The following is a 14,481-nucleotide window of genomic DNA, read 5'->3' on the forward strand; positions in this document are numbered from 1 at the left end:
GGAGCGAGAATCTTCAGCAGGCTCCATTTCCCAGAGTGGAGCCTGATGTGGGGCTCGATCTCACAACCTTGAGATCATGACGTGAGCCAGAATCAAGAGTTGGATGCTTAACTGAGCCACGCAGGTGCCCCTTAACTAAAAGAAATTGAATACCTCTCTGCATATGATACACTGCTGTGGCTGCGATAACATATAAAAACACAAGATAACTATAATATAAAGCAGAATGTCATGTGAGTTAGGAGAAATCTTGTCTGTTAGGAGGATGATGACAAAGTTTCAAGAATGAGGTAGCATTTGAGATGGCTTTTAAAGAATGGGTAGGATTTCAGTTTTCAGCAGAGATAAAATGGGGCAGGAGAGAGACCTGAGTACAGGTGGACCATGTTGGGTGTGTTTCAACTGTAAACAGTCACTTTTTCCTAGAGTGGAAGAAGTAAGATTGGGTACATTGAGCATCAGTCAGAGGGGACTTCAGTGCTTGAGTAGAAGTTTGTACGATTGTCCCTTTCGGTTTTGAGAAATGTGATGTGTGCTTATCAAGTAGAATCAGTCCAGTTGGTGAACTGGAGGTCAGGGAATAGAGGAGAGCCAAGCAGCTCACAGAGCACAGGAAGGAGCGCTTGTATGAAAGGAGTAAAGGAGGCCAAGCCCTGGGACCCTGGGCATCCAACTTTCCCTGCCTTGGGGTTGGAAGGGAGCTGAACCTGAAGGAGGTTACTGGGATTTGCCAAGGCATGAACTTGTCATGGTAGAGCTTGTCAGGGTAGAACTTGTCAGGGTAGAGCTAAGCCTACATAGCCCTGGTATTGAGGGAATAGGTTGAAGAACAAATATTATCCAAATTCTCTTCATGATCCAGGTCACCATGGCTCTCTGGGGCCACAGTGAGACATGGAGACAGTTAACAACACTGAGTCATGCAGTTAGAAGACCTGAGAAGCATTGGGTGGAGGCCTCGGCCCAGGGCAAAGGACCACAGATCATATTCATGTTCTCTGCAACAAAAAAAACAAGCGTCTGAGACATTTCATTTGAAACTGTGGGGAAGAGGGTCCTGAGAAAAGATGATAAACTGAAACCATGCAATTCTATTAGTGAATTGAATTGTATGAATGAATCCTATAATTTCTGTCAGTATTAACTTGGCTGTGGCAAACATATTTTAAATTTATGTGCTGTCTTCTTGTTGGTTTTTTTTTTTTTAAGTGTGTTTAGAAAGTGAAAGGGCTTTATTTAGTAGGTGTGGTCAAGATATCAGTCCATGGCTCAGTTGTTTTAGAACATACGTCAGTTAGCTGTGCGTTCTGACTCCAGGGAGGATGTGAGAAGTCATACGTACAGCACGGAAGGACTGCAGGGCTTACTTAGCCATTCTGTGACCAGTGAGGAAACGTTTGAGGTTTTTTGAGTAGGTAAGTCATGTAATCTGTGTGGGGCCTGAGGCCGATGCCTTTGGCAGGAACATGTAGGACAGTATGGTGGAAGAGGGGCTGAAAGTGGGCAGCCAGGTAGGGGGACTTTGAAATCACTCTGATGGGATCTAAAGAGCATCTGAGGGTGACAGTGGCTGTATGGTCATGAACGATGTTCTCCATTACCTTTCAACAAGATCATGTTATTAAACTTTAAAGTTATCCAAAGTGGTAAGTCAGATCACAGTGGAAAGGACATGGATTCCAATCAGTGGGGTGCTAGCAAATATATTTTACAATATGAATACATCCTTAAGAGTGGGAAATAATATAAGGCAGGGCACTAATTTGTTATTTGAGGAGAAAAAAAAAGAGTTCTCTTCTGGAACAGGTGTGAAGATTCGTGGCTGTTTGGCTGTGTGACAGGGAAGATTAAGGACTGTTCAGTTCGGGAGAACTCAGGAGATCGAAACTTTGCTCTTTTGCGGGGTTCCGCAGGGTTTGGTGGTAACGCTCTAGAGAGTGCTTCGTACTTGAAGTTTGAGAAGCAAGTGTGCAGACCATTCTGTTGTGTGTGTGACCGCACACAGCACCTGTTTCATTTGTAACTGTAGGGCCGCCTTTTTGCCTATCCTGATACTCACCGCCACCGCCTGGGACCCAACTATCTTCAGATACCTGTGAACTGTCCTTTCCGTGCTCGAGTGGCCAACTACCAGCGTGACGGCCCCATGTGCATGCTCGACAATCAGGGTAGGCCTCAGATGTCTGGGAGACGGGGGGGAGCCTGAGGGTGCCGCTGAGCAGAGGGTGGGGGGGGCCCTGCCAGGCCTATGGTCTTTGGGCTCCTCCTCTGCGAAGACGACCAAGGGGACCTTCTGCTCCCTGAAGCAAGGATGGTTTAAACTGCCTGAAGACTCTGTATTTTTTACCTGTTTGATATGTTTAATCAAGAGTTCCCATCTCAGATTTTCCTTGCTGTCCATCAGATCATGGAAGGTGGGAGAAAGGTCTTTCATGGCTGTTGAAGAGTAGCATTCAGCTTAGGGGTTAGGTTTCAAAGACTTTTCACAAAGTGGACAGTTCCTTATCACTCTTGGATCACTAGGACTTAAGACTTATGGAAGTGCAAAGGCAAGAGTTCCTGTTTCTTGTTTTCCGTTGTAATTGGCTGGGGCCAAAGAGGAAGAAACGTAGGTGGGGTTTTGAGGGCATGGGGCAGGTTAGAATAAAGGAGACAGAGTAAATCAAGGAATTCTCCCTCACTTTTTTTTTTTTTCCCAAAGTGAATATAGTTGAATTCATGTAAATCAAATGGTGAGATGAGATGCTACTGCATTTGGTTCTTTGGAGCCCATTCATAAAATTTATGGTTTTTTTCTTTTAACTACTCTCTTTGGTGCCCATGTACAAACAGCCTCTATTTTTTATTACTTGTTCTAATTAGAGAATGTTTGATTAATGTTTTTTCCTTTTAATGCTCTCTAGTTTAATATCGATCTTAATTTTCTTTCTCCCCCCCCCCCTATTTAGGGCACATTTGTTTTAGTAATAGCCTGCTTACAGTGATCCCTTCAGAAAATGTACTAATGATTTATATTTATAGCCATAGATGTCTGTATTCAAACAATGTTTGCTTTTCTCTGATACAAATAATAAATACATCGTGCCCTAGAGAAAATTTGGAGAAGAGAAGGGGAGAATAAACCCACTTACAGCCCCAACACTCAAAGGCCATAACTGTTGTGTTTTGCTTTATTTCCTGCCAGTTTTCTCTGGGACTATTTTTCAGAGACTTAAGATTATTTTGTTTATATGACTTTGTGCCTTGCTTTTGTTACCATTTTGACTAAGCCTTTTATATGTATTTAATGAGTTTACTTGTTCACTAACTGATTACATCAGGAATTTGCAGTACTTCTCCCTGAGGTTTGCAGAGCTCAGGGGATGTGCTGTTGCCCAAAGTAACTGATATTTCCTGTCAGTCTTCCACATTTTTTTTTTTTTTAAAGATTTTATTTATTTATTTGAGAGAGAGAGACAGTGAGAGAGAGCATGAGCGAGGAGAAGGTCAGAGAGCGAAGCAGACTCCCCATGGAGCTGGGAGCCTGATGCGGGACTCGATCCCGGGACTCCAGGATCACGCCCTGAGCCGAAGGCAGTCGTCCAACCAACTGAGCCACCCAGGCGTCCCTTCCACATTTTTATTCTAAAGTGATTTCTTCCTTTCATATTCTGCAGTCCTTTCATTCCCGAGACTGGCTGTATTGGAGAGGTTCATATATATTCTGGAATTTCATTAATAAGTACTTGCTTCACATTTATCCTTCTTGTTCACCATTATGGTGGCATATGTGTGAAAAAACTATTCAAAGATACATCTTGACACACCCTTTTCCTACTTTTAAAAGCCAAGCATTTGGGTTGTGCTCTTGAAGTTTAATGACAGAGCTTAATTGTTCCCAGTAGTCAGTGACTTGAAGACAACTCCCACTTTGAGGAAAGGTCAGAACTCATTTGGAGGTAGAATTCTAAAATTACTCAAATTGGCACATTTCAAAAAGTTAATTCTTAGTGTGGAAGACCATTGTGGTGGCTGGTTGTTGGAGCACTTTGCCTTCCAGATAGGTAACGCTGACCTGGAATGAATCTCCAGGGCTAATGATCAGGCCCCATAATAGTATGGGGCCTTCCTTCTTCCTACATGCCCTTGATGCCTTGATGGGTGTGAACTGTAGGCACCTTGATTATCCACTCTGCATAATCTGTCCCGGCCGTGAGCTGGTTAAAATTCCAACCTCAGACTGGTTTGTTCAAAACACTCAAGAGGTTTCTAGGCCACTCCTGCTTAGGCAGCATGTGATCAGGCAATTCAAGCTTCAGCCAACATCAGCTGAAGCAGTTAGGAAAATAAATATGCCAGAATTTAAAAAAAAAAAAAAAAAAGGGGGCATTTTAATTTATTCCAGAAGTCAGAAAATATGTTTTGATTGCATTTGTCATAACTTCTTCTGTAAGTCCAGATAAATGAGTGCAGCCATACTAGAAACATCAAATTAAAGGACTAAAGTCCTTTTTTATTTACTTGTGGAAGGAAGTGAAAGTGAAGCTAGAATTGAATAAAGTCATAGTCAATAAAGGAAAGATATTCTGAGAATCTTAATAACCTTGAAGAAATAGTGAAATAGAGTTCTGTAATGGGAGTGTAATCTGTGCTGGAATGGAAGAGAGCAGACAGATCCCAGATCTCAGCTCTAGCACTAACCACCACATGACCGTGCCCAGGCAGTTAGCATCTCAGGGCTCCGTTTATCTGTGTCTGTATATTGAAGGAGCAGAGCTAGAACTTTCAGTTGCTCCCCAAGATTCTGTGATTCAGTGTTTGAATTGAGCCCAATCCCAAATGAAATGCTCAGATTTGAAATGTATCTTTGGGTCTCATCTTCTTTGGGGGCCAAATCAGACCTATAAATGTATTTGTACCAGTAAGCAGCGAAAGATTTTCAAGATCAGATCACTTGAAGTGTTCAAGAAAACTTAAGATCTCTTAAGATCTCATGGTCAGAGTGAGACTGACCATGAGAGCATTTGGAAGGTGGCATTATTCTCTAGGAATCTGAGTCCTGCCTATAGCTAAATAGGAGATGTTAAAAATGGCACGTGCATGCATATGGATTGTGTGTGTAAACGCATGCATGTGTGTCGGGATATACATGTAGATGTGATCGCCACTTGAATTATATCTTACTACATTGACTGCTTGCAGACTTAATTCATTCTTCACCTCCCCAAGTGAATCTGTATGGTTTTCTTTTGAAGGTGGTGCTCCAAATTACTACCCCAATAGTTTTAGTGCTCCAGAACAGCAGCCTTCTGCCCTGGAACATAGCAGCCAGTGCTCTCCAGACGTGCACCGCTTCAACAGTGCCAACGAAGATAACGTCACTCAGGTAAGAGAGAATCGCAAGCAGACTCCACACTGAGCACAGAGCCCGATGTGGGGCTTGATCTCACAACCCTGAGATCATGACCTGAGCCGAAATCCAGAGGCAGATGCTTAACTGATCGAGCCACCCAGGCTGCCCCAATTTTCCCCTCTTAAGGTGTCTAATCTGTCTTAAATTGAATTCACAGAAGACATACCTAATCATAAGTCAGTGCCTTTATTAGATGGAGTTGAAGTGTTGTGTTTCTGTGCTCTTTCAGTATAAGGTATGGAGACTTCTTTCGGTTCCCCCAAATTTTGTTGAAGGGATTATAGGTGGGGCCACTGGGGAAGCAGTGACGCATGGAAATGTAAGAAATGTGTAAATAAAGCTTAAGTAAAACCGCTTCTGAGAAGCCAGGCAGGACAGCCCAGATTTAAGGCACTAGAACAGGATTCACAGTAGCACTAGGAGCCTCCATAGCAAGGGTATGGCTGTGTCCACTGGAGGACGCACTGGTCACCAGCACCGTTCAGGGGACCGAACTACTCTCCACCTGAAGATCGGCTTCTATTTTTCAGTACCAGTTGCTCATTCTTACTGTGTCCTCCTCACTTCCTCCTCACTTCCTCATAGCTTCTGTTTTAACAGTGCTGTGGCTTTGTTGTGACCTTGGCCTAACTCTTCTCTATGGCTTCTTTTTCCATATATTACTTTCTCAGGGGACCCTTTTTCACTGTCTCCCTCTCTCTCTCAGTACTTCTGTGTCAGATTCTAGAGAGAGGGAGTCAAATTGATTTGACTGGTGTTTTCATTCTAGGCTGCATCATTGACCTTTGGCCAGCCTGTGGCCACCCTCTTTCTGATCACCGATAGCTGTTCGAGTGAGGTTCTCTCGGTGGGTGCACTGAAAGAGACCCTGTCACTTTAAAGAGGAGCCTCCTCATTAATGTGTCCAGTACAACTTAGACCTCACACAAGAGAAAAAGGAGATTTAAAAGTCTAATTGTCCTAGAGCTCAGTTTGGGTGGTTGGTGTTAAACTATTATTTAAATTAGAATAGGAACTGTATCTTCTTTTTCAATTTATAAATGTGGGTTCTAAGTAAAAGATATTTAAATACATGAATTAATTCACCATGAAGACATCTTTATTTGAAAGGGATGCGTGCATAATAGGATGTAAACCAGATTTAGATGAAATGAAACATCTTCTAAAAGCCTTTTGTAGTTACTGCATTATTTTTAGTGATGCGGATGATACCAGTATATTGTACTACAGTCCCTACCTTTCAAAGAATTTTGCCTGCATGAGGCCTGCTCTGGTGTTAAATTAGCTAATACTACCTCTGCAAAAATTAATTTAGATAATATATGGCTTTCAGAGTAAGAGAACATTTATGCAGTTCATCTAACTAACAACCCATGTCCAGAATATGTGACGAACTCTTACAGAGCAATGAGAAAAAGCCCAAGGAATAGAAGATAGGCAAAGACTTGAACAGGCACTTCACAGAAGACAATATCCAAATGACTGAAAAACATACAGAAAAGTGGTTTATCTCTATAGTTAGCAGAGATGTACAAAATGAAACCACAAAGAGATAGCACTACCTAGGCACCAGACTGGCTAGAATTAGGACTGGCCAAGCCAGGTGTTGAGAGAACGAGAAACAATGCTTTCTTTCCTGTGAGTGTAAATTAGTTTAGCTGTTTTGGGAAGCTGTGTCTCAGTATCCATTCAAGCTAAACACGTGTGTGTCTTTTGACCCCGGTAAAGTACACTGTTATGTAGGAACCCAATAGAAATGTAGACATGTGAGCACCGGAAGACATGTGCAAGACTGTTCCTGTTACGCAGATGTTCAACGAGAGCTTAGAGAAGCACATTTGCCAGAACACATTGAAAATATGAGAAGTCAAAAGAATTGCATTTGGGGATGCAGTTGGATAATGACCGGGAGAAGGGTCTGGTGGGGAGATTTCTGAGGTGTAAGTGATGTTCCTTCTTTATCTGGGTGGTGGTTGCATAGTATGTTCACTGAAATCATTGAACCCGCACTTAGGGTTGGTGCCCTTTACTGTAGGGCTGTAACACTTAAATTAAAAAGCTTACGAAAGAAGAAAAATCATTCTCTCAATTTCCGTATACTAGTAAAAATATCACGTTTCCTTTGAAAAGAATTTGGTCCTGTGATCAAAGTTCTATGGTTAGGTGTTGGAGCTGATAAAACCATTTAGAATCTTTATCGGGTCAATGAAATTGAACAGCTGTCCTGTGTGTGGAGTCCATGCCCCTCTGCATTGAGCCGCTGAGCTGTGTGTACAGATGGTGGTTGCTAGCCAGGTGTAAGGCTGTGCAGATCAGAGCTCCCTGGAGACTTCCACAGTTTGACTTCCAAGCCTGCCTTTTGCCCGAGCAGCATGACTGCGGAAGCCAGGCTCAGATGGGTGAGGAGACCGTACTACTTCTGTTGCAGCCACCGGCTGAGCTGTCCACCTGCTGAGAGAGGGGTGCTCTTTCTCTCTGTGTGTGTACATGTGCTTCTTTATTACTCTCTTGGAGCTAGATTAACCGGATCTCTGGGAGAGCAAGTATTTTATGTGGGTTTTATTGAGTGGTGTGTACCCTGTACATTTGCCCCCTGTACATTTGTGTACAGGGGGCAAAGCCCTGGTTTATAGTGTTTATCAATTTTCCTTTTTTTATAGTGTTTGTCAATTTTCCTTTTTTTTTTTTAAGATTTAATTTATCTGATAGAGAGAGAGAGAGAGCACAAGCAGGGGGAGGGGCAGAGGGAGAGGTAGAAGCAGACTCCTTGCTGAGCAGGGAGCCTGGCAGAGCCGCTGTCCCAGAACCCTTGAGATCATAACCTGAGCTAAAGGCAGCGGCTTAACGAACTGAGCCGCCCAGATACCCTATAGTGTTTGTCAATATTCTTGGTGAAAATATTCCCTAGAGCTGATTCCAAGCTAGGAACATGGCGTCACTACATCTGTGGCATTGGAACATGAGGTTCAGTATCACACTATTTTGTTCTATTTCTACCATAGTAATACAGTAGACACAAATAATCTCAGGAACATAGGTAATAGTGTATTAATTGGGAGAGCATACATTTTGAAGGTTTATTATTTTTGTTTATAATGTAATTTAACTGTAAGTATGTAAATTATATATAAACATATAATTGGTTTTTTTTTTCCAAACTGATGAAAACAGTTTTATTTTTTACACTTAAAGGCTGATGAATAACCATTACTAATCCTATTAAAGAAAACCCAACATCTCAATTGGAAAGGGTATCTATATTTACTCATTAAATAGCATTTAAGTTTTCTACAACACAACTTGAAAATACCCAGCATGCATGTTTAATCTAGTACAATGGATTCAAGACAAGTATACATGTTACAAGCATCAAGGCCGGATTACAAATTATCATAGTCATCATCGTCATCATCATCGTCATCATCATCATCTTCTCGTTTTCTTTTCATTGCATTTGATGATTCATTGGCAGTATTTTGTGATGACACCATGTTAGTGGTAATAAGAATGTTTTTGGACCCAATTAATGATGGATTAATCAGAACATTCTGAACTGCGGATGTTGCAGGAATTGATGCTTTTACAGTTAGGGACTGTGAAGTGGGCATCTGTACTGTAAACCTTTGCCCTGTGAGGGACATTGGAGTCCCTACTTTAGTTGACACAGACATGGTCTGTGGGGTTGGTGTGCCAAGAGTGGGAGTACATGGTCTGCTAGTAACTGAACCAACACTTAACCGTGGAACTGTTATTCTTCCCGCAGAGGTAGATGCCTTTTTTTGTAAAGACTTAAGTCTATAGTTTGGAGCAGTTGAGCAGTATCTATCAGGTGGCAACCTGGGGCCTGAATATGGCTTGATTAATGGCAAAGGAGTTTGATTTCTTTGCCTTGCAATATCTAATAAAAAATCTCTTGGGGGAGGAGAGGTAAAAGACTGATCAGCACGACACTGGATGGCCAATCGCACATCATCTGCATCAACAGTAGCTTTCTTAGCATGGCTGGAATAAATTTTTGCATCATCTAGAATTGTGGTCACATATCGGAAGGCAAACTCCAACATCTGATTTATAACTCTTGGCTCATATTCTGTAATCCCCATATTCTTCAGGATTTGTGCCATCGTCTGTGCATCTTTCGGCATACTCTTGGGAGAAGCCATCTTGCCAGATTCCATGATATCTGTTGATCAGACTTCTCGAGCTAAATCACCCACATTAATGTATTTCAGTCCTGATCTTGATGCAAGTTCTTTGCCCAGCGTGGTTTTTCCAACCCCTGGTGTACCGGTGAGCAGGATGTTCGGAAGCAACATTATAATTGAGTTTTTAATAACGACTGTGTTTTAACAACTCACAAAATTCTTAAAATATAACAATCCACTCTCATAAGCAGGTGGGCTCCAGCACACCACTGAAACTGCAGGACCAGTTTCCTTTTAGTTTGATGGTAGACTGATGGAACATAGGAGGCCACACTTCTATTTGTCATACATGGACATGCTAGATTAAAAAATAAAAAGAAAAGTAGTTGAGCTAACAAACAAAATTCAATCTCTGGGTTCTAGAAATGAAAAAGGAATCACAATAGTTCATGAACATCAAAGGTATATATATCATGGTGGGTAACCAGACTTTATTTACATCTTTATTAAAATTTTATGATTCCAAGGGGCTTGGAGTTTAGGCTTCAGACTCCATGTGTTGCAGAGAGCTAGAACTGGCCTCTTGACCTGTGACATAATGATGAGAGTCAGGAACCGGCACTCCATGGGGAAAACTACCCACCAGACTGAGGCTGCAGCTTGCCAGCCTGTGGGCTCTAGACTTCCTGAGAAATTAGGCATCCGTTCCTCTACTCTCCTCCTCTTAGGTGAGGTCTCTGCACTCTTGTTTCACTTAGAACCACCTAGAAGTCCTGACCTGAGAAGCAATGAGTCAGCGAACCCTTTAGGCCCCTTTGCAGAAATGGTGAAAAAAATCACAAGACCCCTTAACAATTTGGACACAGGTGATGGTTCTGCAGAAGATAATTCCTGTTGGAGATGAGTCCCAGGGAAGAATTATAATACAATTGGGGAAATCCAGTGCCCTGAGAAATTGCATGTGCCATAGGTGGAAGAATCATGTACATGATAAAATAATATAAAAGGGCTTTAAAATAAGCATGTATACTGTATTCAAGGAGATAGAGAATGGGATATGATCTTCAAGATAAAAAGATACGGGAAAACAAAAATGAATAGATTTAAGAAAGAACCAAATAGATGTTTTTAGAAACGAAAAGTACAATCTTTTGAATAAAGATTTAATGGACTAAAGTATCTCAGTGGATGGTTAAACAGTGTATTAGATATAGCTGAAGAGAGAATTAGTGAATTGGGGGATAGATCTGAGAAAATCCCCATAATGCAGTACTGTGATTGGATTTTGGTCATGTCCGAAGTTTGATGTTTTTATTTATTTTTTTTTATTTTTTAAGATTTTATTTATTTGACAGACAGAGATCACAAGTAGGCAGAGCAGCAGGCAGAGAGAGAGGGGGAAGCAGACTCCCCACCGAGCTGAGAGCCCAATGCAGGGCTTGATCCCAGGACCCTGAGATCATGACCTGAGCCGAAGGCAGAGGCCCAACCCACTCAGCCACCCAGGGAGCCCCAAAGTTCGATTTTTTAAACTTTGGTTTCAAATATAAAATTTGTTAAAAAAATTTTTTTTTTAAGATTTTATTTATTTATCAGAAAGAGAGAGGGGGAGAGAGTGAGCACAGGCAGACAGAATGGCAGGCAGAGGCAGAGGGAGAAGCAGGCTCCCTGCCGAGCAAGGAGCCCGATGTGGGACTCTATTTCAGGACGCCGGGATCATGACCTGAGCCGAAGGCAGCCGCTCAATTTTGTTTTTAAGATTTTATTTATTTATTTGACAGACAGAGACCACAAGTAGGCAGAGAGGCAGGCGGGAGCGGGCAGGAAGCTAGCTCCCCGCCAAGCAGAGAGCCCGATGCAGGGCTCGATCCCAGGACCCTGAGATCATGACCTGAGCCGAAGGCAGAGGTCCAACCCACTGAGCCATCCAGGCGCCCCAATTTGTTCAAATTTTTAAAATGTTTTTATGACTTGATATTTGATAACACACTTAGAAAAGCTATGAACATTTTGATATTGTATGAATTTGATACTTTGGATAATTGGGTATTTTTGGACTTTATAAACATTAGTAGAATAGGACATAGGATGGTGATTGGTACATTATAGAGACTTTATAAATAAATAGTGTTTGAATGAATGAATGAATGACATGTTAGAATAGAAATCATAGCTGATACTTAGAAATGGTTGATTTCAGAAGTGAGCAAAGCCCTTATTAGGACTCATCTACCTTACTTCTAAGTTGCTATTTTTCACTTTAATCAATTGATATTCATGTTAGAGGCAAGCTCCATTGATACTCATGTTAGAGGCAAGCTTAATCGTATAAACAGTTTCACTATTAACATGTGTCTTCTCCCAGAAAGCATCGCTTCTGAGAAACTAAGGTATATATTAATGAATTAGGGTTTCTTCCTCTATGGTTCTGGATGAATTGAACAAAGGTCGTATGATGCTAAGTTTCCGTTTGATGATGGCTTGCCGGCTCTGGACGTGTCTGTAGCAAGGTGTGGTGGGTTTCTTAACTGTAGGCTCTACTGTGTGTTTATCTTGTAAGAGACATCTAAACACTGACTACAAAGGACATGACTCCAAGAAGCAGTTGTGAGAGCTGTTGTCAACTGAATTCTCCCTGTTCCACAAAACGAAATGTGAGGAACTCCATACAAATGGCAGTTTTCGCTAGAATTACAGCTTACCCTTCAGTTCTAAACAATTTCTCATTACACCAATGAGAAGTTATTTTTTCCTTTCAATGGCGGCACATTGGGTGAGTTTTGTTCACAACAGACTGGTTATTTATATATATAATCCATACACACACACACACACACACACTGGTTATTTATATATATAATCCATACACACACACACACACACACACACTGGTTATATATATAATCCATACACACACACACACACACATATACACCACATTGCGCATTTTCCCTGCGCAGGTGCGGACGTTCTACACGAAGGTGCTGAATGAGGAGGAGAGGAAACGCCTGTGCAAGAACATCGCGGGCCACCTGAAGGATGCACAGCTTTTCATCCAGAAGAAAGCGGTGAGTGATACTTCAGCCGGCGGGTGACATCTGCTGGCCGGAGGAGAGAGCGCAGCTGTGTGAGAGAACCCTTAAGTGAATGTCGCTTCTGTTCTGCTTGAGCTAATTGGACTTAAAAAAAAAATAGCACTACAAACCCCTCAGATTGTTTTTCAGAGTCCATAGTCTCTCATGGTTCACCTCCCCTTCTAATTTGCGGGGGGGTGGGAGGTTGGGGTACCAGGTGGTGGGTATTATGGAGGGCAGGGCACGGCTTGAATGGAGCACTGGGTGTGGTGAAAAAATAATGAATACTGTTTTTCTGAAAATAAATAAATTGAGAAAAAAAAATAGCACTAATCTCCAGTCCACCTCCGATTCCTTGCTCTGCATGTTTTTTCCTCCAGGGAATGTGGCATAGCCTCTGATCCTTCAGTTCTTTGTCCAGTATGTAATAATTGAGTTGAATTCAGGGTGAATTCTGTCCTACACTCTTCATCGACTGCCACCAAGTTCTGTGCCATAGTCAGGTCCAATATAAAAATGTGGGTCCTGCCCCAATTTTGCTTCAACTTTAGATGATAAGAAATACGGATTGCTTTTTTTGTGTGTTGCGAAGCCTATCTAACCACTCAGTATCATGACCCCTGACCCTCCTTCAGAAGCAGCTAGAAACTTGCACTCTCTCTGGGAAGCACTGAGCCACTGCCACATCAGGCTGAACTTCTGAGCTGAGGGGCCAGGGTATTTCTGACAGCAGCTCACTGTGCTGCGTGGAGCCTTCCCGCTTGCAGTTTTTGGGGCCTGCCACAGAAGTAAGCTTCTTTGAAGTTGAGACAACCCTGCAGTCGCCTTCTGTCTTGGTCGCTGCTTCTCTGTTCAAAGGGACAGCTGGACCGGCAGCTCTCTGGGATGTGTTCAAAGGCCTGGAGACAAGTACCAGCAGGCTGGGCACTTTCTCTGTAGGCAAAGTTCTGTGTCTTTAAGTGTCTCTCACAAGTGCCTGTCTAAAAATAACCTTTTAAACTGCGGAGATACTATTTACATGTTTCCCTCTGCAGCCGAAAGCTGGACGCTTGCTCTGTGAGGTAGGCGGGGGCGGGTTTTATCTCACTGTTGAGAACGAGTGGAACAGTGTGTAAGTAGCAGAACTGGCCTTGAACCCTTGGTCTTCTTCTTTTGCCTGTGCTGAAACTGTAAGGCTTCCTGGGGGTTCACAGTGCCCCCCTCCTGCTGTCCGCTCAGGATCAGCCCGTGGTTGGGAACTCCTGCTTGAAGTATGTGGAATTGCCCAGCACGGGCCACCGTCTTTGTACACCTCACTTTAAAGTCAGGCGGTGTCTGGGCCCATCTCGTTCTACAAATCACTGTGACTTGTTGAGTCACCCTGAGGCCGGCTCCTTATGTGCAGCATGTGCCACTCACCTCGTTCTCTGAGGTAGGTTTCATTATGTCACTCGTTTTGTGGGGAGTGGACACTGACGCTCAGAGGAATGACTTCTCCAAGGTTGCTCTGCCGGTCTGTGCCAGGGTTTCCCCCGAATCCTCTCAGTCTTACTCTGTGGTGTTATACGCTGCGTTGCTGTGCCTTCCTTCCTCCCCTACAGAGTAAACACTGTGCCACGTGTGCCAGAGGCCAGCCTAAGAGGGGAGTAGGGGCAGTTTACTTTTTTGTCGTTTGGTTTTAGGTCAAGAACTTCAGTGATGTCCATCCTGACTACGGGGCCCGCATCCAGGCTCTTTTGGACGAATACAATGCTCAGAAACCCAAGGTGAGCCCAGAGCAGCCTGGCGGGGATAAAGGAAGGGTGTCCTGGATCAGACTGGGTTGGAAAGTTTGGTTTCCTTAGTGATGATTCTTCCCAGGGACAACTGTTAGATTTTCCAAGCTGTTCAG

General features: G+C 42.8%; 2 protein-coding genes across 2 annotated transcripts in view; one reads left to right on the forward strand and one right to left on the reverse strand.

Annotated features, from left to right (window-relative positions):
- CAT (catalase) overlaps positions 1 to 14,481 on the forward strand; it is a 41,233-nt gene that overhangs the window by 25,836 nt on the left and 916 nt on the right. The window contains exons 9-12 of the mRNA XM_044259058.1: positions 2,030 to 2,168; positions 5,235 to 5,365; positions 12,498 to 12,605; positions 14,273 to 14,356. Coding sequence (XP_044114993.1) covers positions 2,030 to 2,168; positions 5,235 to 5,365; positions 12,498 to 12,605; positions 14,273 to 14,356 — 462 coding nt within the window. The remainder of the gene's footprint in view (positions 1 to 2,029; positions 2,169 to 5,234; positions 5,366 to 12,497; positions 12,606 to 14,272; positions 14,357 to 14,481) is intronic.
- On the reverse strand, positions 8,552 to 9,732 carry LOC122912834 (transcription initiation factor TFIID subunit 9-like). Its single transcript, XM_044259059.1, has one exon. It carries the CDS (start codon positions 9,568 to 9,570, stop codon positions 8,773 to 8,775), a length of 798 nt encoding a protein of 265 aa, XP_044114994.1. The 5' UTR covers positions 9,571 to 9,732; the 3' UTR covers positions 8,552 to 8,772.

Source organism: Neovison vison, chromosome 7 (genome assembly GCF_020171115.1).
Source record: "Neovison vison isolate M4711 chromosome 7, ASM_NN_V1, whole genome shotgun sequence".
NCBI lineage: Eukaryota > Metazoa > Chordata > Mammalia > Carnivora > Mustelidae > Neogale > Neogale vison.

Excerpts from the sequence above, each read along its gene's own strand:
- LOC122912834 (XM_044259059.1), bottom strand. The coding sequence starts at position 9,570 with ATGGAATCTGGCAAGATGGCTTCTCCCAAGAGTATGCCGAAAGATGCA.